The following is a 25,995-nucleotide window of genomic DNA, read 5'->3' on the forward strand; positions in this document are numbered from 1 at the left end:
CACTACAGTTACATGCACTGATTTCGTTACATATCCCCGCACTAGCGAATGGCCACTCTCCGCTGCGAACTTTGGATCTTAGTCCTGCAGCGGCGGACGCCCGATAGTCTGTGACACCAAACGGGTGCCCCGTAGAGGGCCATCGATCGCACGACACCGGCATAGAGACGGCGAACTTCCTCCCTCGGTCCCTCGAGATTAGGCAGCAGTCTGTGCATGTCACCCACTACCATCTCGATCCGGGGGGCTAGGCGCTCGAAGTGCTCCTCGAAGCCCCAGCGACCATCCAGTGTGGAAAATGCGACCCGCCGCCGTGACTTTAACCATGGCGGAGAGAGGGCATCGAACCCAGACGACGCCAAGCAACATGGATGTTCGACGGATTTCACCAACGTTAACGTTCTCCGCCGAACATCCTCCCGCATCTACAACAGCCGACGCGACTTCTGTTGGTGTCGCGGCATCGTCGAGATCCAAGACTCTAAGCTTGCCCGTTTTCATTGGGCGAGCTATCCTAAACTCCGTGAGGACTTCACGCATCCGCGTTGCGAGGCGGTCGGCCTTCTCATGACAAAGAAACTAATCCTAAACCATCCCAACCTAAAAAAAATTCTAATTATATTAGGTCTAATAATTAATAAAATTATAGGAAAACTTATATATCTCTTTCTATTAAAAATAACAGAAGAAGAAATTAAAGAAACAAATATTATAAATAACAAAGATATTCAACCCAATAAAATTGAAATCACAATATTTATTGAATTAAAAGAAATAATCTCCCACTCTAAAAAAAATAACTATATTATTCATAAAAAAAAATTATAAAAAATTAATTAACATATAAAAAAAACATAAAGAATATTTATTAATGATTGATTGATGATGTAATGATTTAAATTTGATATATTTGTGTTATAATGTAACTAATTCTTTCATTAGTGGTAAGCGCTAGGTTACCATAAAGTGGCTTAAGAGACCAATACCTGCTTTCAGTTATCTAATGATAATTATTAATTCTATTAATAAAATTTTTAATTGAGATTCTTTCAATTACAATGGGTATTAAACTATGATTAGCACCACAAATTTCTGAGCATTGTCCATAAAAAATTCTGGTCGATTAATGGAAAATCTAGTTTGATTTAATCGACCAGGATTAGCATCAAATTTAATTCCTTATGATGGAACAGTTCATAAATGAATTACATCGGTTGCTGTAATTAAAATACGAATTTGATTATTTATTGGTAAAGTAATTCGATTATCTACATCTAATAATCGAAAATTATTAATATTTTCTCTTGAATTCATTATATATGAATCAAATTCGATATTATTAAAATCTGAATATTCAGAACTTCAGTATCATTGGTGTCCAATGGATTTTAATGTAATTAAAGGGTTATTAAGAAGAGATGGTAGAGCGATAAAAATTAAAGTAATTGCTGGTAAAATAGTTCAAATTAATTCAATTATTTGTCCTTCTAATAATAATCGATTAATGTATGAATTAAAAAATAAATTTAATATTAAGTATGATACTATAACGGTAATTAAAATAAAAAGTAATAAGAGTATGATCTTGAAGAAAAATAATTTGTTTTATTAATGGGGAAGCTCTATTTCGATAATTAAAGTTAGATCAAGTTGTCATTTCTTACCTTACCTTATTACCTTAGGGATAACTTAAAATTTTGATCTGTTCGATCATTAAAATCTTACATGATCTTAGTTCAAACCGGTGTAAGCCAGGTCGGTTTCTTTCTATAATAAAAATAAATATTTTAATACGAAAGGATCAAATATTTGAAACAATTTCAATTAAATGAATATTAATATAAATAATGTATTAGTTATTGGGGTAATAATAGCGGTTGCTTTTTTAACTTTATTGGAGCGTAAAGTTTTAGGTTATATTCAAATTCGAAAAGGACCTATTAAGATAGGTTGTATAGGTTATATAGGTTTATTACAGCCTTTTTGTGATGCAATTAAATTATTTTCTAAAGATCAGTTTATTTTAATTATTCTAATTATTTAGTTTGTTATTTTACTCCTATTATAAGATTTATTTTATCTTTAATAATTTGGATAGTAATTCCTTATATATTTAATATAATTTCGTTTAATTTAGGTATTTTTTTTATGTTGTACAAGAATTGGTGTTTATACTTTGAAAATTGCTGGTTGAACTTGTAATTCAAATTATTCATTATTATTTCTTATAAAGTAAGAATAACTTAAATTATAATGTCAAAAATTACTTTAATTATAGATTTTAATTTGATTTATTTTTATAATAATACCTTTAAGATTATGTTTTATATCTTCTTTAACAGCAGAAACTAATTGAACTCCCTATGATTTTGCTGAAGGTGAAAGAGAATTAGTTTCTGGATTTAATATTGAATATAGAAGAGGTGGATTTGCTATAATTTTTTTAGCTGAGTATTCTAGAACTTTATTTAAAAGATTATTATTTATTATTATTTATATTTTAGGGGTTATGATTTATCTTTATTTTTATGTAAAAATAGTTTTTATATCTTTTTATTTATTTGGGTTCGGGGAACTTTACCTCGTTATCGTTATGATAAATTAATATATTTATGTTGAAAAATATATTCACCTATTTATTTAAATTTTTTAATATTATATATAGGCTTAAAAATATTTTTAGGCTATTAAATCATTTTAGTATAATTTAATCAATTAATAGAATAATTATTTTTTCTTAAGTTTTCAAAACAAATGCTTAGTTAACAAGCTCATTAATTAATTTAAAAAAAAATATCTCAAAATTTATTTAAAATTGGATTAATAATAAAATATGAAAATATATAAAATAGTTAATATTTGTCCTGTAATAATATAAGGAGCTTCAACTGATCGTGCTCCAATTCAAGTTAATACAATAATAATTGAAATTAAAAATCAAAATAATATTTGATTAATAGGATAAAATTGAGTTCCTTGAGAGCCTAGATGGCCCAGTGGTAAGAATGCGTGGTAAAATTGCCCTGAATTTTCATGTGCTTAATTTGTGATTATAATTCATGTCGTGCTTTACGGTAAAGGAAAATATCGTGAAGAAACCTGCATGTGTCTAATTTCACTGAAATTCTGCCACATGTGTATTCTACCAACCCGCATTGGAGTAGCGTGGTTGAATAAGCTCCAAAACCTTCTCCTCAAAAAGGGAGAGGAGGTCTTTAGCCCAGCAGTGGGACATTCACAGGCTGTTACGGAATTCCTTGAATTTTTTTATTAAATGTAAAAGGTAAAATGATTAAAATTAAAATTGATATTACTAAAGCAATTACTCTCCTTAATTTATTAGGAATAGATCGTAAAATTGCATAAGTAAATATAAAATATCATTCAGGTTGAATATGGATTGGGGTAATTAATGGATGAGCTGGAATAAAATTATCTGGATCTCCTAGTAAATAAGGATTAATTAAAGATAATGGAGTTAATATTAAAATAAAAATAATAAATCCAATTAAGTCATTAAATGTAAAAATGGATGAAAAGGAATTTTATCTAAATTTCTATTAATCCCTAATGGGTTATTTGATCCTGTTTGATGTAAAAATAATAAATGGATTATAGTTAATAGTAAAATAATAAAAGGAAATAAAAAATGAAAAGTATAAAATCGAATTAAAGTGGCATTTTCTACAGCAAATACTCCTCAAATTCAATTTACTAATAAAGTTCCTAAATATGGGATTGCGGATAATAGTAAATTAGTAATTACTGTTTGCACCTCAAAAAGATATTTGACCTCAAGGTAATACATAGCTTATAAATGCTGTAGCTATTAATAAAAATAAAATAATAACTCCTACTATTCAAGTATATTTTAAGTTAAATGAGTCATAATAAATTCCTCGTCCAATATGTAAATAAATATAAATAAAGAAAAATGATTCTCCGTTAGCATGTAAAGTTCGAATTAGTCAACCATAATTTCAATTTCGGCAAATGTAATTTACTCTATAAATTGCTATATCAATATTAGCTGTATAATATATAGTTAAAAAAAATTATCATTTATTACGTATCATAAAGACAAGTGATATATAATTTGTCATGGCGATCAAACGATATACAAATTGACGTGTCGCAGCGCCATCTAGCGGCGAGATACAGCATTGTTAGTAATATAAAAATCACAATAAAAATTATAGACAGCCTTTGGGTCACTGAGACCCTGGCCCTTTGGGCCAGAATGAAATGACGCGACGGTCAAGACCGTCGAGGAGGAGCAGCCCGGGTAGGGGGGGCAACCCCGAGGCCCGTACCTTGACTGGCCTAGGCCAGCCAGGAGGACCGAACTCTCTCACAATAAAAAATTCTATATGTGTCAATTTTCATGGTCTCTCTCACACTCTCTTAAATCTGATATGTAATTTTGTATTTAAGTTAAATATTTAGCTTGTCCCCACATATATATTAATGTTGTATGAACTTGGTCTTCGCTTATCTGTGAACCCTTAAATTTTTGTTAAAAAAAAAAACTTATTTTACGTATGTGACAGTGCTCGAATATTATTGTAATGTAGTGTGTATTTATGTGTGTACAGGGATGTGTTAAGTTTATTTTATCTGTTAAAAAATACTTACAGCGTGGACATCCTTATTTTTGGCCGTCGCTCTTTCTAGATTCCTATTGGCTGCTTCATATGACTTCATAGACACCTAAAACAAATAAATATAGGCGTAATATATTATTCATTTCTTATTTACTATCTATTTTACAACTTAGAAAAAAGAAAAATTTTAAATCCAATTTTAAATCGGACTCTCGTAAAGACTGGTAGGACTCTCGTAAGGACGTTGTCACCGCCAATAGACATCGGCACTGTAAGATATCTAAATCATCCCTTATATCATCAAAGCGCCACCAACCATAGGAGCTGAGACGTAATGTCTTATTCGTTGAAATAAACAAAAGTATCCGAGTCTCCCACCTCAGTCTCTGCACGAGCACGGCCTTGGCTGCGTGCGCGTCCCGCATGTAATACCGGAGCGTGTCAGCCAACTTCAAATCCTGGTCCGAAGTCATTCGACCTTCGATTTTCTGAAAAGATTATTGATAGCTACTTAATCTTATTCATTTATTTATTCTTTACTAACAAAAATTAGTCTACGATATATATCTTAAAATAATCTATATATATCCAAATCTACATCTATATATATATATATATATATATATATATATATATATATATATATATATATATATATTTGGATTTGCACTTATATAATAAAATTATATAAGTGCGTATTATCAATTATTGTTGTGTTAAAAATACATATATATGTGTAATTCATTTGTGATAATGTTATCCAAACGGATTACCCAGAGATGACGACAAAAAGGGACGTTCAAATATACATATGACGTGACGAAGACTTAACAAAATCAAAAATTGATAATTAAATCGCTAAACCTTTGACCTTCCTAATGACATGAAAACGAACAGTTGAACCACACGTGAAGACGAGGGGAGGTGAAGGAATTAAATTAATAAGTACAATTGGTGTTGTTATAAAGGAGTGATAATAAATGTGTGGGTGGCCTGAACAGAACTTTATAAACTACCCAACGAATCATCAAGAGCTTAAAGATTCAATTGCTAAATTTCACAATGCCACCTAGTGCTGCGTTTATTCAACTGGAAAGAGTTCAACCCGAGCGGAACACAAACAGTTTAAAATTTCAAAACTTTGTTTGACATTTTAATAATTTCATTATATATATATATTATTTTTTAATTTAATATTTTAAAATGTAATTTTCACATTCAAAATCAATGATATTATTATAATATTGTAAAACATGAGTTTTCTAAGGTTAACATGTCCTCATTGCCCCAGTTCGGCGCGAACGTTTAACTCGCATGGGCTTAAAATACATAAAGGGCATAAACATAAGGATGTGGCTCGTTTCCCTGTCGGGACCGCTAGCGCGCAGCAGTCCCATCAACCCGACGACGACGGTATAAGTGCACCATCTCTGGGTTCACAGCCTCCTATCAATGTCCTTGATGGTCTAGCTTCACTCAGGAGATCTGTAAGGGTGTTAAGGCATGTTCCTAAGGGAGTGAGGAACCTAGCGGCCGGTAGACTGTGCGACATTATAAGAAGGTGTATTGAGACCAATGGAACAACCAGTTCATTTAAAAGAGCTGATCACGAATTTTGCAGGGGACAACGGGCAACATTTGCTTGAATCTTTGGTTGATTTGTGTAACTTCCTTCTTAGTGGGCAATTAAATCCGGAAGTTTGTCCATATATGTACGGGGCGAGTCTGTGCGCGCTGTCAAAAAAAGATGGGGGCATTAGACCAATTGCAATGGGGAGCATCTTTCGTCGTTTAGTGGCTAAGCTAGGGTGTCGTGCTATTAGAGAGGATATGGCCAAATACCTCCAGCCGCACTAGTTGGGGTTCGGAACCCAAATGGGGTGTGAGGGAGCAATACACGCAACACGTACATTTGTAGCAGAACCAGGGAACGCAGATTGTGTAGTGATAAAATTAGATCTTAAGAACGCGTTCAACTCAGTGGAAAGGGACGTACTCCTTGAAGAGGTCAGTAGAAACATTCCTTCTCTTTATCCATTTCTTTAACAGGTCTATCAGTTCCCTTCTAAGCTCTTCTTCGAGAATTCCCTAATACTTTCCCAAGTTGGTGCACAGCAGGGGGATCCGCTTGGACCACTTACTTTCAGCCTTGCAATCCATAAGGCAATCTTGTCCTTAAAATCTCCTCTTAATATATGGTTTATATGGAATATATGGTTTATATGGAATATATGGAATTATTATGGTATATATGGAATTAGAAGTAGAGTTAAGTCATATAAACTGGCATATACTGGGGTTATCTGAAGTCCGAAGACAGGGGGAGGACACGATAACTAGAGTCTGGTAACTTACTCTACTTCCGCGAAGGTGATAACCTCTCCCAGGGTGGTGTCGGTTTTCTAGTCAAAAAGGATCTCATTAGCAGCATTGTGGAAATCAGTAGTGTGTCGAACCGGGTAGCGTACCTTGTCCTAAAACTTTCCGACAGGTACTCCCTGAAGGTCGTACAGGTATATGCGCCAAGTTCGACATACTCTGATGATGTGGTCGAAGCGATGTACGAGGACATCGCAAAGGCCCTCAACGACACCTCGAGGGCCCACTACAATGTTGTTATGGGAGACTTTAATGCTAAAGTGGGAGTACAAGATAGCGGTGAATCGAAAGTCGGACCTTACGGCTTGGGCTGCAGAAATCACAGGGGGCAAATGCTGGTAAACTTTCTCGAAGCGCAGGGGCTCTTTTTGATGAATTCTTTCTTTCAAAAGAAGCCTCAGAGGAGGTGGACCTGGCGAAGCCCCGATAACGTGAGAAGGAACGAGATAGACTTTATAATTTCGAATAAAAGGCACATATTTAGAGATGTTTCAGTGTCCGGTTTAATACCGGAAGTGATCACCGCTTGGTTCGAGGCACTCTAAATATCGACTTCAAAGCCGAAAGATCGAGAATGATAAGGTCTACTCTCCGACCTACCATGCTCCAAGCTGCTCAAGGCTCTGAAAAGTTCCAAATGGAACTTCAAAATCAATTCACCGCGTTGGAAACCGTAAGCAGCATTGATGAGAAAACCGACACGCTGGTCAAAATACTGCAAAACACATCCCGCAAGTGTTTTCCGCCACAGAGAAGAAACAACGCACCAAAACTGTCTGCTGAGACACTCGAGCTCATGAGAAAACGACGAGAACTACCATCGTTTTTATCAGATAAGGCCTTAAATCGAACTATAAAAACGCTGACGCGACACGATCTCCGACGCTCCAATACCCGTGCCATCAAGGCTGCGATCGAGCAAAATCGGGGATCGAAAGTGTTCGCTCGCAAGTTTGGGAGGCCGCATCTGACAAAACTTAAAACTGAAAATGGTGGGGTCGTTACCTCTAGGCCTGAGATTGTCGGAGAAGTAGAGATGTTTTATGGGCAGTTGTTCTCTTCAAGATCGGATAAACCCGTGGGAATCAGTATTGATGACCAGCGCGCCCGTCTTACGCGCTATTACTCCGAAGAGCTCCCGGTCGTTGACCAAGGCGAGATTAGGGCGGCTCTAGAACAGCTTAAAAACAACAAAGCTCCGGGAGATGACGGAATCACAACAGAGTTGCTTAAGGCAGGCGGGACTCCGGTCCTGAAAGAGCTAGCAAGCCTCTTTAATTCCGTCATTCAACATGGCAAGACCCCAGAAACGTGGAGCGGGAGTGAGGTGGTACTGTTTTTCAAGAAAGGTGATAAAACCCTCTTGAAAAACTACAGAACAATCTCCCTCCTGAGTCACGTGTATAAGCTGTTCTCAAGAGTCGTCACGAACCGTCTCGCCAGACGACTTGACGAGTTCCAGCCCCCAGAGCAAGCCGGCTTTCGATCAGGCTACAGCACCGTGGACCACATCGCAGTCGCTGGAACAACTCACCGAAATGCTGCGTAGCCTAGGCGAGTCTTCCCGATGTGTCGGTCTCGGTATGAACCTGGAGAAGACCAAAGTCATGTTCAATAGGCATGTCGTGCTGGGACCGATATACGTCGAGGGGAAACCTCTCGAAGTTGTTAGTGAATATACCTACCTAGGATAGATAATACAAGTCGGTAGGAACAACTTCGAGAAGGAAGTCGATTGAAGAATTCGCTTGGGATGGGCAGCATTTGGCAACCTTCGTCAAGTCCTCAAGTCGTCTATACCGCAATGTTTGAAGACGAAAGTCTTCAACCAATGCGTCTTACCTGCCATGACATACGGTGCCGAAACGTGGACACTAACTGCGGGACTAGTCCACAAATTCAAAGTCGCTCAGCGTGCTATGGAGCGAGCTATGCTCGGAGTATCAGAAATGAGATTATCCGGAAAAGAACCGGAGTCACCGACATAGCTTGCAAAATTAGCAGGCTGAAGTGGCAGTGGGCTGGTCACGTATGTCGTAGGACCGATGGCCGTTGGAGCAGACGAGTACTAGAGTGGAGACCGCAAATCGGCAAGCGCAGCGTAGGGCGCCCTCCAGCCAGGTGGACCGACGACCTTAAGAAGGTGGCGGGCACCAACTGGATGCGGAAGGCGGAGGACAGGGAGCTTTGGCGCACCTTGGGAGAGGCCTATGTTCAGCAGTGGACAACGATTGACTGTTGATTTGAGACCCAGAACAAACAGACATGTTCATGCACACAAATGCCTGGCCTGGGCGGGAATCAAACCCACAACCTTCGGCGTGAAAGGCAACCACGCCAACCGGCTTGTCAAATTGTAAATATATATTTTAAACATATTTTCTCAATTTATATATAAACCACCAAAAGCACAATGTACATACCCTGCACTTGTCAAAGGTCTCGGCCGCTCGCGTGAGGAACCACTCCGTGGAAGGCTGTTCCCTCGTCGCTAGCTGAGTGATGCAGGACTAACTTTGATATGAGCGTCCGCTACATCTGAAACGTTATCATGCATACGAGCGTGAATTGTCTGAGAATTAAATAATATTCGGAAATATATGGTACTTCTATATAATGTTCCACTTCTTATACAAAATAATTATAAATGAGCCTCTTCTCATGGGGTGGTTTGGATTCCACCATGCTGATCCAAGGGGCTGGTGAATACACATGTGGCAGACATGATTCATACATCACAATTTGATTCTTCACCACTGATCACAAATTGAATTATAAATATAAATGCCGCATTTATGAAATTAAAATTCGAGATTTATTAACCACACTATCATTCGACTGTTTAACTGACAAATATCAGACTTATATATATATATACAATATCATACCAACCAATAAGCTATTATCAGCTAGAGACACATTCTCATTCGGTTTCTTCTTTTCCGGTTTGATGTCACCGCTGGAGGGTGTCGATATGGGCACCGACAGGGGATCATGGTTGCTTTCTTCTACACAATCCTGGAAATATTACATTATCATAGTTAGTGGAAATAAATACTTATAATAGAACTGTAAAATAACTAGTTGATATTATCTCATTTTTACCATAGAAATTGCAACTATGAAACACCATTAGAGCCCCATCAACAATGGGAAATAATTGTTTACATTAATTGCAAGATTCTGATACTTAGAATGCAATATTTAATGTTTTGTTTAAATATTGTAATCTATTAATTTTATGGTGGTAGGGCTTTGTACAAGCATGTTTAGGTAGGTACCACCCACTCATCAGATATTATACCACCAAACAGCAGTAGTTGGTACAAGTAAGCCAGTGCAATTACAGGCACAAGGGACATAACATCTTAGTTCCCAAGGTCGGTGGCGCATTGATGATGTAAGTGATGGTTTACATTTCTTACAATGCCAATGTCTATGGGCATTGGTGACCACTTACCATCAGATGGCCCATATGATCGTCCACCTACCTATTCTATAAGAAAAAAAAATTAAATACAATTCATTTTTACATAGTCTGTACATGTCAATCATTGATGTGCAGTTTATATAAATGTAATATTAATTAGAATTGGCTATAGATATGCTTGAACCAAATTCATATAACACTACAGTAGTCTTAAATAGTTCATAAACTTAGATTAACTGAAGAATTATATTGTAAATATACAAATATAATTACATATACTACTTATGCTTCTTAATTTTCATATATTGTTTTTATAACTAACAATGGAACAGGTTTTGTTTCATTCATTTCTGTTTTCATATCATTACAAATACCTTTCCGACCGAAATATGAAAAGTTGTTTGCAAAATATTCTTACTGAAAGAATTTTAGCGTAAAAATATTGTTGGAATCCTATTAGGATACGCCCCCCGGTATAAGTAAAAATAAAAAATAAAACAATAAGAATTTTAACAACTTACCATCATATTGGTTTAGGAAGGTATTGTTAAGTTTATTCCTCGGTTGATACTAACACAATTGAAGTAAATATTAATTTGTTTAAGCAAATCGGCGACACTTAACGACAATCACAAAACAAATTGTCAAATAATCAATTGTCATTTGTCATGCTATGTCAAATAATCAAATTGTCAATATTGTAAATTGTTATGGCACTTTATAAGATTTATGTTGGTACTCATAAAAATATATCTATCATAGCTAGTTAAGCTTAACAAAAAAAAAGATTGTGGGTTCGGTGCGTTTTTTTTAATTTTTAAGTACTTAAATATAGTTATATTCCATTTTTTATATTATGCTATTTACGCTTCTAAGTTAAACATAATTTGCAATGGTTAGCTTTAATTACTTTTCTAGTAAGTTGACTTAAAAAATTTTTTATGAAAAATAACCATTAATATTTTAAATGTTTAAATAAAGTTTTTAGTTTATTAGGTAAGCAGTTATTTATATGAAAAATAAAAATTAGAATATTTGTTTTCAGCTAATTATATTTTCTATTTTATTCATAATCAATGAAATGTTCTACTTACGAGTAAACCATTAAAATTAATATTCTACTGGTTAGTAGAGTATTAATATATGTACTACACAATAATCGTCTTTTGAATGTAATTTTCGTAGACCGAGAAACTAATAGACGCAATGACGATTTCCTTCTCACTTACATAAGAAAGAGAACGAAAATAACGTTACAAATGGTTTAGACAGAGATAGAATATCAAATCTTTTGTCCCTTATCACGTAACCAGTTTTGGTGTTTATACAAAATCTCATGATGATCGGTTGAATAGTTAATACTACTACATTAGTACACAAACAAACAAACTCACTTTCGCATTGATAATATTAGTTATGTTTAGGATATAATACAATTTATCTTATAAGATCACACAATGTGGATCACACAAGTATGGAATGAGAAAAAAAAAAAATATATATATATTTCGCTACTCAAGTAGCGAAACAAACTTGACAGTTGGTGCGTTCATAGTGTTTATTATTCAATTTTCGCTAATTTTTATGTTAGAAAACGATTCTAATTCAGTGAAAAGGCCGAGAAACAATCCTTATATAATATCGAATGTTATACAATAACGCATTGTCGTATTATTTCATGTTGAAGCGATATCAAGAAGAAAATTGCCGGCGTGTGTTTTCACGTGTAAGTACGACTATTTTGTCCCTAAATATAGTTTCTCAGTGATGTTTATTTATGCCATAGCACGACGGAACCTTATATTGCATTAAAATCCTAAAGATAATAGGATTTTCCAGTTTTTATCATTCATAACCTATAATTATTTATCATGTTAGTGCTGCCAGCGTCAGCTAAAAAATTTTCGATAAAAAATATCAACTCGTCGACAATGTAAACAAATAAATACGGAGTCCAATAATAACCTAAAGTGCTTCGTTATATGTAAATATGTTATTTTAATTTATTCGTTCTCCTATTTATAATTTCCTAACGACAATATCATTTAACATTCTTCATGAATTTATAATATTATTAGATTCCGAGTCAAGAGGTTAACATAGAAATATATGTGACAACCATCCTTTATTAATAATTTAATTGTGTGTTTTAGATTTCAACATCTGATTAGAATGCTAATCCAGTACCATATAAAGATCCTGAAGTACAATTGATAACGGAAACAAAAACAAACAATGCAATGGTTTTTGGGTGTAGTTGGCAGACAAAAAAAATTTTAATTAAAATTTTTTATAATAAATATTAAAAAGTAAAATTTAATAATCTCATTCCGTTTTAATTAAATCCTAAAAATTATTTATCTCCCAAAACAGGGAATGCAGTTACTATGGCAACATTATACGCAACAAACAAACAAACTATCAATTAGTTTGTCAATTTGCGCGTCTCAGTCGCGGTTTCATGGCCCCTTGGTCTTTTTGTAATACTAATAATATTGTAATACGGTAATTTTAAACTTCACGTTAATTTGAAATACATTTTAAATAAAATAATAAAAGTAAATCTACTTACTATATATAAGAATATTATATTGGGGACTGAAGTATAATTTATTCCATTAATGATCAATCTAGTAGTTAAATTCTTTTTGTATCAGACGCCAGGCAGGAAAAAAAATCTCCGTCAAATCTCGATTTTTTTGGTGGATAGGTTTTGAAGCCTGGCCACACCGAAATATTTTATTGATCGATCGAAATTCGAAGCACAAAAATGGATCGCACAAACTACTAGCTTATTAATTATTTTCATTGAAAATACATTTAAAACAAACAAAATGGGAACGCAGAAACCTGGAGAATGGGCTAATTCGCTCATTGCCCGATTCGAAGAACAAGTAACTATTAAAATATTACATCTTTTAATTTATTTATCTCGACCCACCCAATTTTCGTAACAAATGTATTTAACTAAATATTTATTAACATATTTTATTTCCCTTCAGTACGTACGTATTTTAAACATACAATTGCTTTATTCACTTTTGATTTCGTCAATTTAAATACGATACTTCTACGCCTACGCAAAATTTCTCAACATTAATTTTTTTTTACCGGATTTGCAGCTACTTTTTAAATATATCGTTTTGAACTATAGCCTTTACGTTTAAATAATCTTCTTTTATTATTTATTTATAATATTAAAATCATTCGACAGTATTACTTGTATATTAATTGTAGTTTTTGTAAAGGAAAATTCTATTTTTTTTTATTATATTAAAAGAACAAAAACAAATTGCAGCTACCATACAAAACGGGGGCTCAGAACCTCCATTCTCGTATAAATGAAGAACAGTGCAAAGCATGTTTAGTTCAGATAAGTCGGCATCGCTTCTCTTTGGTGATTGCTGGCTTAACAAAAATATTGCAGAGAGTCAATGAATTGGTATGTATTAATCAAATTATATATTTATTTACAAAAACATGTAATGTCAATAATACTAATAACTTGATTAAGTCTTAATTTAAAGCTGGTATAAGTTTTATTTATATTGGCCGGCTCATCCGCCTAACTACCTTAAAAAAAAATATAATAGGTATAATAATATACACGATGGTAGGGCGTGGTGGTGGTGTATAATAATATACAGGGTGGTTTGTGCAAGCCCATCTAGATAAGTACCACCAACTATAGTAAGTAAAAACTAGATCTAAAACTTTTCCAAAAACATTATTAACTTTGTTTATTTGTGATAGGCCGGTTAAATCCATAAAATCCTTGACAATAGCATTAGTTGAGGAGTTTGTGCTATGTACATATAATTTTTTTGAATTGTTTCCATTAAAGCATTCTCAAAGGCTAGCTATTATATTTTTAGTACATTTTATTGCTTTAGTGTTGATTCCATCTATACCAGTACTACAGTTTGCATCGAGATTATCAGTTTACTTACTGGTGGTAGTACTTACTGGTGGTAGTAGGTAGTAATTTAAGTTACTGGTGGTAGAGCTTTGTGCAAGCTCGTCTGGGTAGGTACCACCCACTCATCAGATATTCTACCGCAAAACAGCAGTACTTGGTATTGTTGTGTTCCGGTTTGAAGGGTGAGTGAGCCAGTGTAATTACAGGCACAAGGGACATAACATCTTAGTTCCCAAGGTTGGTGTCCCATTGGTGATGTAAGCGATGGTTAACATTTCTTACAATGCCAATGTCTAAGGGCGTTTGGTGACCACTTGGCATCAGGTGGCCCATATGCTCGTCCGCCTTCCTATTCTATAAAAAAAAAAAATATATATTTTTAAGATTTCAGTAACTGAGTTTTGGCTGAAATCTGAAAGATTGTGAATTGCGTTAGTTAGTGGCTTTGGTAAGGCAAAAGAGGGGCGGTCATGAAATGCCTTTGGTATTTCATTTGCTAATTTGGTCCCTATTGTGGGAAACTAATCATTAAATTTTTGACAAACTTCCACAAGATTAGTTACAAATTTACCATCTATATAGAGTTTTGGAGGTGCACAAATTTGTTGTTTGTGTGTTAACTAGGTTGTACATCCTTTTTGTTTTTTTTTTTTATAATAAATCTTTATAGTAATAAAAGGTCTTCCTATATTGAATCGATTTGGTTACCAAGTTAACTTTATATTTACCAGGAGGCAATAATTACTTATGGATATAAGTAGTTTTATATTCTTATGAATGTAAGCTGATACACTACCTCTTTTTGAATCAGTCCTGTAATTATAATAGTGCGTGTAGTTGTCGATTTTAAGTCGTTGCGCTTGTTCGTCAGGGGCTATCCACGTTTCCGTTATTAAGATTATATGTGTCGTGATAGGTAGGGTTCGCAAGATGCATTTAAGTTCGTCGAAATTACCTCGTTTGCGGATGCTCCGTGCATTGAGATAGAAAAAAGTAAGACGTGACTTGCTTGTGAGAAGTTCATCATAATTGGTAATAACTTGATACGTATTGGCAGCAATTGCGTTCGTTAATTTCTGGAGTTTTTTGGTGGAGACTTTACTATTGCCGGCATCCCTTTTATATATTTTATAGTAAGCTCGCTTTCTCCATCTTTTTGACGACGAGTTCCTCTTGAAGATTCTTCAGATATCTTTGTTGTGTGGAAGTTTGGTCCGAGAAGATCCTAATATTTTCTGGTAATTTCTCTTTGCTACGAAGAAGTGTCTTTAGAGGTGCTGTAGTATATTCATTTAAATAATATACAAAATTTAAAGTTTCTAAGCCAATGCGTTCAAGAGTTCTAGGCTTATTTGCCATGATCAATAAACCGCTCTCCCTTTACGTCAGAAAATGTAAAACCACTATGTTTAAAATTTCTGCGCCCCATTTTTGTGATTACTATTTCTTTTGGATGCCTTTAATTAACAAGCATACAAAATTTCAAGTTTATAAGTCAACGCTTTCAAGAGTTATATGCATGTAAGCCATGATCAACAGACCGCGCTCCCTTTACGTCAGAAAATGTAAAAAAAACGATGTTTAAAATTTCTGCGCCTTATTTTGTGGTCACTATCACTTTTAGGTATCTTTTATTGACTAGCATACAAAATTTCAAGTTTCTAAGTCAATGCGCTTAAACGTTATATAAGGTACAAAGTAGTACAGTCTCGTAGAAAAGTTTAGGCTCAAGAATGTTATCTGTCGGCTAGTTTCAGCAACGTCACACCGGCGGGGATCACCGCAGCGCGCCCTATTTATGTCAGACGCCAGACGTTCAACATATTTAATCCTCAAAACGTTTTTTTTATTATCTCCATAAATATATTATTTATCATTTGCATCATTCGACAATTAAATACGCGTTTACACCGATATCCGTGGATCCGTTAAATGAATAATTTTCGTCCCGCGTTGACTGCGTGTGAGAGTGGCCCTTCCAATCTGTGTGGGTGTTAGGTATCCTATCTCCTCTTCTGTAATGTATACTCGATGGCTCAAAAGATAGTTACTATTATTGGCGTAGTGTTTTTTGATCTCCAAGCTAATATTAAATGTCAAGTCAGAGTACAGTAACAGCCTGTTAATGTCCCACTGCTGGGCTAAGGCCTCCTCTCCATTTTGTGAAGGTTTGGAACTTATTCCACCACGCTGCTCCAATTTCAACAGATTTCTTAATATTTACTCTGACTAAGCCGAGATGGCCTAGTGGTTAGAACGCATAAATCTTAACCGATGATCGTAGATTCAAACCCGGGCGAGCACCACTGAATTTTCATGTGCTTAATTTGTGTTTATAATTCATCTCGCGCTCGACGGTCAAGGAAAACATCGTGAGGAAACCTACATGTGTCTAATTTCACTGAAGTTTTGCCACATGTATATTCCACCAACCTGCATTGGAGTAGTATATTGCACCAAGTGGCTCGACCTAACTCGACATTTCGAGGAACACGGATATTTTCTCTCCCTCCTTAAAATAAATATGCGATATCCCAGTTGATTTGTCTCATATACCCATAGAAGTCCATGCAATGCTGCAAAAGATGGAATTTTCAAACATTGCTTGCCATGTCATTCGGAATTAATAAATCTGTCTTCCAAAAATGTCTATATCGGTGGTGATCACTTAACATCAGGTGGCCCATTTACGTCCGTCTACCTGTAACATAAAAAAAAGTTTAGGTAACTATTGCGGGGGGCCTAAAACAGTATCCTCGCTGATCCTACAACTGGAATATCGCAAGCCGTGTATAAATTAGTTCATTGTTAATTAATCTAGATTAGAGTTCAAAGGTCTGTGTCGGTTACTCGTTGACGTATTAATACGTTAATAATAATAATAATGTCTTCCAGACCGATTTCGGTCACGGCGGCCAATCTCAAGAGAGATTAGCCAACTACGCAGGAGATATTATAGTGCAAAAGTGTGCGCAAACACAAGTGCACTCTATTCCCTAACTCTCTCCCTAATCCGATGGAACGGCAATCTGTCGGATTGCCGGAAAGAGTTCAGGCGCAGGACCAACGGTTTTACGTGCTTTCCGAGGCACGGGAGTGAACACACTTCAAACTTCCAGACTCTGGGCTGCTACTAAGAATTTTCTGACAGAATAACCCAATAACTTTTTATTGGCCCGACCTTCGAATTGAACCCAGGACCTCCGGGTCTTCGGCCTTACCTCAATCCACTAAACCAACGAAGCAATCAATACGTTAATAGTGTATAGGTGTATATATACAAAGACTAAATTCGAATAATAACAATAATACACCAACAAACATTTGATATATAAGATGTCTAAAGTTTAGATGAACGTCATCTCACATTTAGGTAACACAGAACTATTGTATTATAATAATAATATCCTGGAACATTATTCACACACGGCCATCTGATCCCAAACTAAGCAGAGCTTGTACTATGGAAACCAGACAACTGATATACTTTATATACTACTTTTCTTTTGTAAATACATACTTATATAGATAATTACACCCAGACTCAGGGCAAACAGACATGTTCATGCACACAAATGTCTGTCCTGGGTGGGAATCGAACCCATAACCTTCGGCGTGAATGACAATTATCTACCAACCACGCCAACCGCCGTTATGTAATTCATATTTTTTATTAAAGTTCATACTTATTTGCATGGGATGCGCATACGATTGCAGATGACTTTGTTCCTTGGTACGCGAATATGGACTTTAAATACTGCGTAGATACTTCAATTTCCCTTGTACAATTACAAATGCACAGCGATTCAATGCGGCGCGTTTGATAAGAATCGTTATTTACGTTTTTTTTATATAGTATAGGAAGGCGGACGAGCATATGGGCCTCCTGATGGTAAGTGGTCACCAACGCCCTCAGACATTGGCATTTTAAGATGTTAACCATCGGCTACATCGCCAATGCGCCACCAACCTTGGGAACTAAGATGTTATGTTCCTTGTGCCTGTAATTACACTGGCTCACTCACCCTTCAACCCGAAATACAACAATACCAAGTACCGCTGTTTTGCGGTAGAATATCAGATGATTGGGTGGTACCTACCCAGACGAGCTTGCGCAAAGCCCTAGCACAAGTAAACGTATTTTACAGGTAAAACTATTCGATCCTCCTGTTTTCTTTTCAGCATCAACCAACGACCACTACATGCGTCAACCGGCCTCAAACGGAGCTGGAGAAGGGTTACCATGATAGTTTAGTAATAGTCTTAGACACACTAGAGATATGCCTCAGCTCTCAGCCCAAGGACACGGCGAAATACGAGGAAGCGATGAACGTTAAGATCTTATTGCGAGAAGTTTGCCAATTTATTGGTAAGTTGAATTCAGATATAACCAATACCTTCCATTAACCCCAATTTCTTTGAAAGAATTGATGGAACTGACGTTAAGTATGGATTAAAGTTGAGGCTCAGGCTGGAAGACGTGAATCTAAAACGAAGTTTGCTTGCCTAGTTTGCGATAAAGCGAGTCTTATACAGCGTCCTCTGCCCAGTGCCTAGTGGCTAGCTATAAGGCCGCACATTGCGAGGTCCTGAGTTCAAATCCCAGGTCGGGCCAGTAAAAAGTTATTAGGTTATTCCGTCGAAGATTCTCAGTAGCAGCCCGGAGTCTGGAAGTTGGAAGTGCGTACACTCCTGTCTCGGAAAGCACGTAAAACCGTTGGTCCTGCGCTTGAACTCTATCCTGTCGTGTCGCGTTGCCTTCCCATCGGATTATGAGGGTGATAGAATAGAGCGTGCACTTGTATATGTCCTGCGGAATATAAATAATAATAAAATATAAATAGTGTCCAAAAATAATAATGTCCTCCTGGCCGAAAATTATTTTCATTATTATTATCAGGTCAATAAGAAATTGTAATTGTTTCAGATCTCCGAAACGAGAGCAATGTCAACAGCACCCTCCTCAGGCAATTAGCGAGTAAAGTACTATTCGCTCTCAGTCTCAATTTTTTCAATGCAGTTTTCAATAAGATAAGCGCACGATTACAGGTTCGTATTGTATTGCCTTAAAACTACTGGTTTTTGTTCGAGGTGTATGTTATATAGCCTAATCCAATGGCACTATTTCTTAAACTTACTTCAGTTTAAGAAATAGTCAATATTTCTTAAGGCACCAATGTGTATGAGCGGTGGTCACCACGTACCATCAGGTGGCCCATCTGTCCGTCGGCCTAGATATATTTATATTTCAATTCTTAATGCTTGTATCAAATTTAATATAAAAAAATTTTTTTTTACTATATATATTATAGCTCTGTATTTATTTTGTTGATAATATATTTGTATGTATGTATGTTTTTGATAACTAATTACCGTCTTCACGGATTTCTGCTTAGTCTAAAGGGTGACTGGCAGAGAATGCCTTGAGGCATTAAGTTCGCCTTTTGTTCCAACTACATATTGTGGTGGTCAAAAAAGTTTTAAATTAAATAAGTAAATAATATTTATTGTTTAGTGCATGCTGAGACTATCTTTAATTAGTAGATCATTTAACATATTAATTTCAACGTGTAATATTATTGTTTTTTCATGTGTAATTGTATACTGTTGGTGGTCCTACTTAAATAAACAAATAATAATAATAATTTATATGTAATAGGGGGGGCAATAAAATCCACTCGGCGTTTTGTATGTAACGTTTGTGTGAAACAGTTCTGACGTTTTTTTTTTCTAGGAATTAGCATCTAGCTCAGAAGAAAACCCCGATTACACTGATATAGAGCTGATACAGCACGTCAATGTTGACATATTGAGGCTTATACGACTTTTGACAGGTGAGTCGGTAAATATAAGTAATATCAAATATATCAATACCAAATGTTGCCATATATTTCTCGATTGTCAGAAAGAAATTTAAATTATTAGTTATCATTGAATTTATATAGTTTTTTAAGTATATTTTATCGGCCTCCCCTATAAACGTTGTAAGACCAATAGATTAATTAAGCAATGCTGTGTCTTCTTCTTTCGAATGTCAAATCGATAATGTCAGAAAGAGAGAAATCAGTGTCTAACTATAACTTTTTATATAAGGTCGTATATATGTATGTTTTAAAATCATTATTGTATTTCAGAATCTATTCAAAAGTTTAAATTGTTAAGAAAATCAGCGCGTATAGTACTCGTTGTGTCGCTGGAGAAAGCTGTCTGGAATTGGATGGACACATACCCGCAGGTTAGATTATATATTGTATAATTATCTGTGGAAACTTAACTGATGTCTCATTATTTTACATTAATATGCTATAAGTGTCATCACATTGTCTGTTTCCCTAAAAATGAATGATATAATTTGCAAAAATAGTATTTATTATAAAGCTTTAATATTTAAAAGCAATTATAAACTGGTGGTAGGGCTTTTTGCAAGCCCGTCTGGGTAGGTACCACCCACTCATCAGATATTCTACCGCAAAACAGTAGTACTTGTTATTGTTGTGTTCCGATTTAAAAGGTGAGTGAGCCAGTGTAATTACAGGCACAAGGAACATAACATCTTAGTTCCCAAGGTTGGTGGCGCATTGACGATGTAAGCGATGGTTAACATTTCTTACAATGGGAATGTCTATGGTCGTTGGTGACCACTTACCATCAGGTGGCCCATATGATCGTTCGCCAACCTATACTATAAAAAAATAAAGTAAAATCAAGTAAATAGTTAAGTTAATCATTTATATAAAAAGCAAGTTGTCTAATAGTAAATGCCCCACTACTGGGATAAAGCTTCCTCTCATTTTATGCAGAAATGTTGGTGTTTACTCGTTTCTCTAATGTGGGCTTGTACTTGGACATTTCATCTCATTTCATATGCAGGTCCTCACAATCTTAACCTGCGACCAATAGAATCAATTGCAAATCAAAGAGAATTCTAAGAGATCATTTCCCAGCTGTGGAACTATAATAATAATAATATTTTATTTATTTCTTTGCAAAAAGTTAACAATTGCCATAAAACATTTAAATACCAGCTAAATAGTGTGAATACTGGTGCTTGCAATAGATAAACTGTTCTACAAGACACCAGGCCTCCACTCCTGTTTATATGAACAAAAAAGAAAAATAAATGTATAAAGTGAGAAGTAAGAAATAAAAAAAAATATAAAATGGAACAAATATGATGTCAATGCTTATGTGAGCGTGAGTACGTGCGCTGTATATAGTAAAGAGCTATTAAAAAAAAGCAAGTGTTATACGACCTTTTTCTACTGACAGTTTTAAAACATACATATTATTTTATGTTGCAGGAATTCGCAGAAGTCCAATGCCGGCCTAATGATGAATTAAGTAACTGCTGCGCCACACTCTTCGACATCCTACAAGATAGTTTCTCGGACAACAAGAAGTCGAGGGTGGCGATGTGGCCGCTGCAGATTATGTTATTGATTTTGAATCCTGTATGTAGAGCAATAGAGTTTGTATTTCAATACACGCTTGTACATTTAATTAATTTTAAAATCACTTCCACACAACCGATTGTGCTGAAATTTTGCACACACTTGATTTATATAATACAAATTATTATAACTATTTACTTCGATTGAGATCAATTTAAATATAATTGTTTATTATTGTCACACGCGCAAATTTATATACATATATTATATAAATTACTCAAATCAATGAAATTTCCAACATTCTTACTGACCCATAATTAATATGTTAGGAGTGGGGATAACATAAGCCCAAGAGGTCAAAATAAAAAAATAAATAATATATAATAATATCAGTTTTTAGTGATTTATAAAGTAATAGTCACTAGAATTTGTGAGATACATTTATTGTAGCGGGATGTTATTGTTTATTTTGTATTTCTAGAAAGTTCTGGAAGAAATAGTGAACGCTGACAGCGGGGCGCCGTGCAGTCCGCGACACACGAAGAAGAAGCACTTCGTAGACACTGTTAAGCGCGGACTTAGTGAGTTTATGAAAAGTCACACTTTTACTTTCTCCAAGAATTAACGCATTCAAATTTTCACGTACGAAAAATCTTCTAAATATATCTAAATTGTGGGCGTGGAGCCAGTTTATGAGATTTACATTCAATGCCCCATCGCATTGTAAGAAATTGCATGCGTAGTAAGAACAGACTAAAAGAGATTTTGGTCCCATTCGCATCCTCCGTGGTGACCACCAGAAGCTACCGTCTTTTTTTAACGTTGGAAAATCGCATTACGCGCTTGCCCCACGGGTATGGGGGGGGGGGGGGGGGTATGTGGGGCTCGCCGGTGTCCAAGGCGTCGAATACGCTCCGAACATCGGAATATCCATTAAAAAACCAGTGGTACCCTTTCCGTCTTAACGAGGAGCGCCACGGGATCGCTTTGCGCATGCTACCGTCATTAGAAGTTATCGCCTTAACAACCTGCAGTAATAAATGTTAATTCAGCAACAAGAAAGCATATCAGATATCTATTAATTTATTTCTTACTAACTCAACCCGTGCCTTCGCCAACGTGGATTTCGGATTGTGTCGTAAATCCTGCAAAATCAATTTCGACGTACGTGCCTATTCGAATTATACATATTTAAATTATTAGGTAGAAGCGGTTGTCTAAGGGAATGAGAGTTTTGGTAACTTTCAAATAGCCATAGATAGATAGACAGATATTGTTTACCATATAAAGATTACATAACATATTGTTACAACCTAATAAGCATTTTTATATTATATGTTTTATATAAAAATTGTTTTCAATTTATACGCTCGTTGTCCGCAATTGAATTAATAAAATATAGTAATAATTAATTCAATCGCTTCATTTCAATTTATTCAAAATAATAAAAACATTTGTTTTTATTTATCACTTTAATGTACAAGCAAATGTACCTTCCGATATTTTCTAAGCAAAGTAAGTAAGTAACAGCCTGTAAATGTCCCACTGCTCGGCTAAGGCCCCCCCCCCTTTTTGAGAAGAAGGTTTGGAGCTTATTCCACCACGCTGTTCCAATGCGGGTTGGTGGAATACACTACTCTAATTGTCCTGCTGCTACCTGCATGTGTCTAATTTCGATGAAATTAGACACATGCAGGTTTCCTCACGATGTTTTCACCGAAAAGCACGAGATGAATTATAAACAGAAAGTAAGCACATGAAAATTCAGAGGTGCTTGCTCGGGTTTGAACCCACGATCATCGGTTAAAATTCACTGGGCCATCTCGACTTTCTAATTTCTAAGCAAACAATGAAATATTCACTCGTTTAAAGTAAAATGTGTGTTCATATTCAGGCCCCCAAAACAATTCGAAGCAGATGACAGAAGCAGCAATAGTGACGTGCGTTAAGCTCTGCAAGGCCTCGACTTACCTGAACATAGCTGACTCCGGCAACGTTACCTTCGTGCTCGTCAAATCCGTCATTAATGACCTTAAGGTAAGTCAATGTTTGTTACACGCTATATATGATAATGGTGTACTGCGTCTTTGGTCTAGTGGCTAGATATAAGGCCTGGAAATCTGGAAGTTGAAAGTATGTACGCTCCCATGCCTCGAAAAGCACGTAAAGCTGTTGGTCCTGCGCTTGAACTGATGGTGTTGGATTTGCCGCCCTATCGGATTATAAGAGTTAGGGAATAGAGAGTGCACCTGTGTTTGCGCACACACTTGTGCACTATAATATCTCCTGCGTAGTTGGCTAATCTCTCATGAGATTGGCCGCCGAGGCCGAAATCGGTCTGGACTGACCTGACTGATCATGGTAATTTATTAAAATGCAAGTTAATATTATTATTCAAACAGTAACTTAATATGTAGGTATTGTACTTGGCCACAGGACCAAGTGCAAGTCCGTCTGCGTTGGTTACTCTGCCGCCTGTAAACAGCATTATTGTAAATAGTCAGAGCAATGCTTAATATTGTTGTGTTCAGATATGAAATGTGAGTGAGTGAGCAAAGTAGGCACAAGGGACATAACGTCTTGGTTCCCAAGGTTGGTGCATTGACAATTTGAGGAATAGTTAATATTTCTTACGGCACCGATGTCTATGGGCGGTGGGACCACTTCCTCCAGACAGCCCATGTGCCTCCGCTATGAACGCATGTATGTATGCATGTATGTATGTATGTATGCATGTATGTATGTCACGGCGCCTCCCGCAGTCGCTGCTGTTCAACCCCAACAAGCCGTACGCTCGCGGCGCGCCGTGCCCCGGGTACTCGGAGCTGGACCTGCTGACGGACTGCTTCGTGTCGCTGTTCCGCATCACGCCGCACTCCAACGACACGCTCAAGGTGTGCCTGAACCTCGTCACCAACATCTCCTACCACTACGTCATCGTCGACTCGCTACTCAGGTGAGTTCTACTGATCTCTTATTCCTGTTTCTTGCCGACTACCGTTGATTCTTGCAAGGAATGGTTAATATTTCTTGCAATGTCAATGACTTATATTTTACACGTGGTAAAGGAAATTAGAGTCTATATACAATAGTTAAAGTCCACATTCGGATATCCGAATACAGTCAGCAATCGTATGCCGCGGCATGCAAGCGTTCCATGCAAATATTGACTTTATATATTGCGTAGACAATTCAATTTCCTTTTTCACATGTAGTGTTAATGTGAATCGTAATTTAAACGATAGTTATACAAGTATCGATTCAATAATTTTGATGAAATGTTTTCAGGATAATCAAACAGCCTCGATTGCCGTGGTGGCCGCAAATTGAGCTGCTCTACTCGAGAGCTGCGGAACTACGGGCAATGTTTACGGACACGTTGAATAAAGCATCGCAGGTATTATATAAAAATCAAATAAATATATATTTCTTACTGTTATAAAATTAATTAGCAACGAAGTATATAGTGGTCTGACCAAGGCTTAAATCAATATATTAAAAAAAAACACTACCATAATAGTACACTCAAATATAATTAATAAAAGCTTTTTTTCTATTTTCAGGCCTATAAAGTCCACACGCCATTACGAATGATATCATTATCACTAAAGTCTAAGGAAGTTCAATCGAAATTCAACAAGTCAGAAGAGATGACAGCGTATAGGAACCTGCTCCTACTGCTGGTGAAACTAGTTCACGCTGATCCCATGCTCATGTTGAGTGTAAGTTATTTCTTGAGTCATTTCAGAATCATATAATCCTGTATAAGAAGACTTGTTGCCTGGTTCCTTAACTTGACCTTGAATTTGCGATTATCTCTTTAGAGGCGCACGCGCATCTTATCTGTGCTTACTAATATTTTTTTACTTTAATTTCCAATAGAATCGCAGCCGTACGGGGATAGAGATCCAATCGTCTACTATGGAACTGATCAACGGGCTCGTATCACTTGTTCATCACACCGGGATGGAGGAGATATCCCAGGAGGCGATGGACGCGCTGCTCGCCCTGCACAGGCCGGATAGGGTGCACATGTGGAACCCTGAAGCGCCGGTCGACACTTTCTGGGATTTCAGGTAAGAATAACCGGTCATGTTTTGTCTAATTAAGAATCTAGCCAGTCTGGATCAACATCACCTATAGCTGACTCCTATGGTAGGAGTGAAGATGAAATGAACAATTTTGACCTTGACTTAAAATGGTACCATTGGTGGAGATCAAAATAATCAGTCATTGTATGCGAATTCGTGTAAAAATTTGAATATTGGTGAA

The 25,995-nt window shown here is 36.0% G+C and overlaps 1 protein-coding gene and 3 pseudogenes across 1 annotated transcript in view; 2 read left to right on the forward strand and 2 right to left on the reverse strand.

Annotated features, from left to right (window-relative positions):
* Nucleotides 1-1,000: 1,000 nt before the first annotated feature.
* Nucleotides 1,001-1,599, reverse strand: LOC126778947 (cytochrome c oxidase subunit 2-like; annotated as a pseudogene).
* A 93-nt stretch (nt 1,600-1,692) lies between these two features.
* LOC126778909 (NADH-ubiquinone oxidoreductase chain 1-like) lies at nt 1,693-2,676 on the forward strand (annotated as a pseudogene).
* Nucleotides 2,677-2,884: 208 nt separating this feature from the next.
* LOC126778733 (cytochrome b-like) lies at nt 2,885-5,077 on the reverse strand (annotated as a pseudogene).
* Nucleotides 5,078-13,022: 7,945 nt separating this feature from the next.
* Nucleotides 13,023-25,995, forward strand: part of LOC126778734 (neurofibromin-like) — a 76,713-nt gene continuing 63,740 nt past the window's right edge. The window contains exons 1-13 of the mRNA XM_050502356.1: nt 13,023-13,307; nt 13,712-13,855; nt 18,515-18,701; nt 19,260-19,381; nt 20,067-20,166; nt 20,467-20,567; nt 21,634-21,783; nt 22,205-22,304; nt 23,618-23,760; nt 24,486-24,679; nt 25,012-25,120; nt 25,287-25,445; nt 25,606-25,799. Coding sequence (XP_050358313.1) covers nt 13,248-13,307; nt 13,712-13,855; nt 18,515-18,701; nt 19,260-19,381; nt 20,067-20,166; nt 20,467-20,567; nt 21,634-21,783; nt 22,205-22,304; nt 23,618-23,760; nt 24,486-24,679; nt 25,012-25,120; nt 25,287-25,445; nt 25,606-25,799 — 1,763 coding nt within the window. The 5' untranslated portion in view covers nt 13,023-13,247. The remainder of the gene's footprint in view (nt 13,308-13,711; nt 13,856-18,514; nt 18,702-19,259; nt 19,382-20,066; nt 20,167-20,466; nt 20,568-21,633; nt 21,784-22,204; nt 22,305-23,617; nt 23,761-24,485; nt 24,680-25,011; nt 25,121-25,286; nt 25,446-25,605; nt 25,800-25,995) is intronic.

The sequence above is a fragment of the Nymphalis io genome, chromosome 27 (genome assembly GCF_905147045.1).
Source record: "Nymphalis io chromosome 27, ilAglIoxx1.1, whole genome shotgun sequence".
Classification (NCBI taxonomy): Eukaryota; Metazoa; Arthropoda; class Insecta; order Lepidoptera; family Nymphalidae; genus Nymphalis; species Nymphalis io.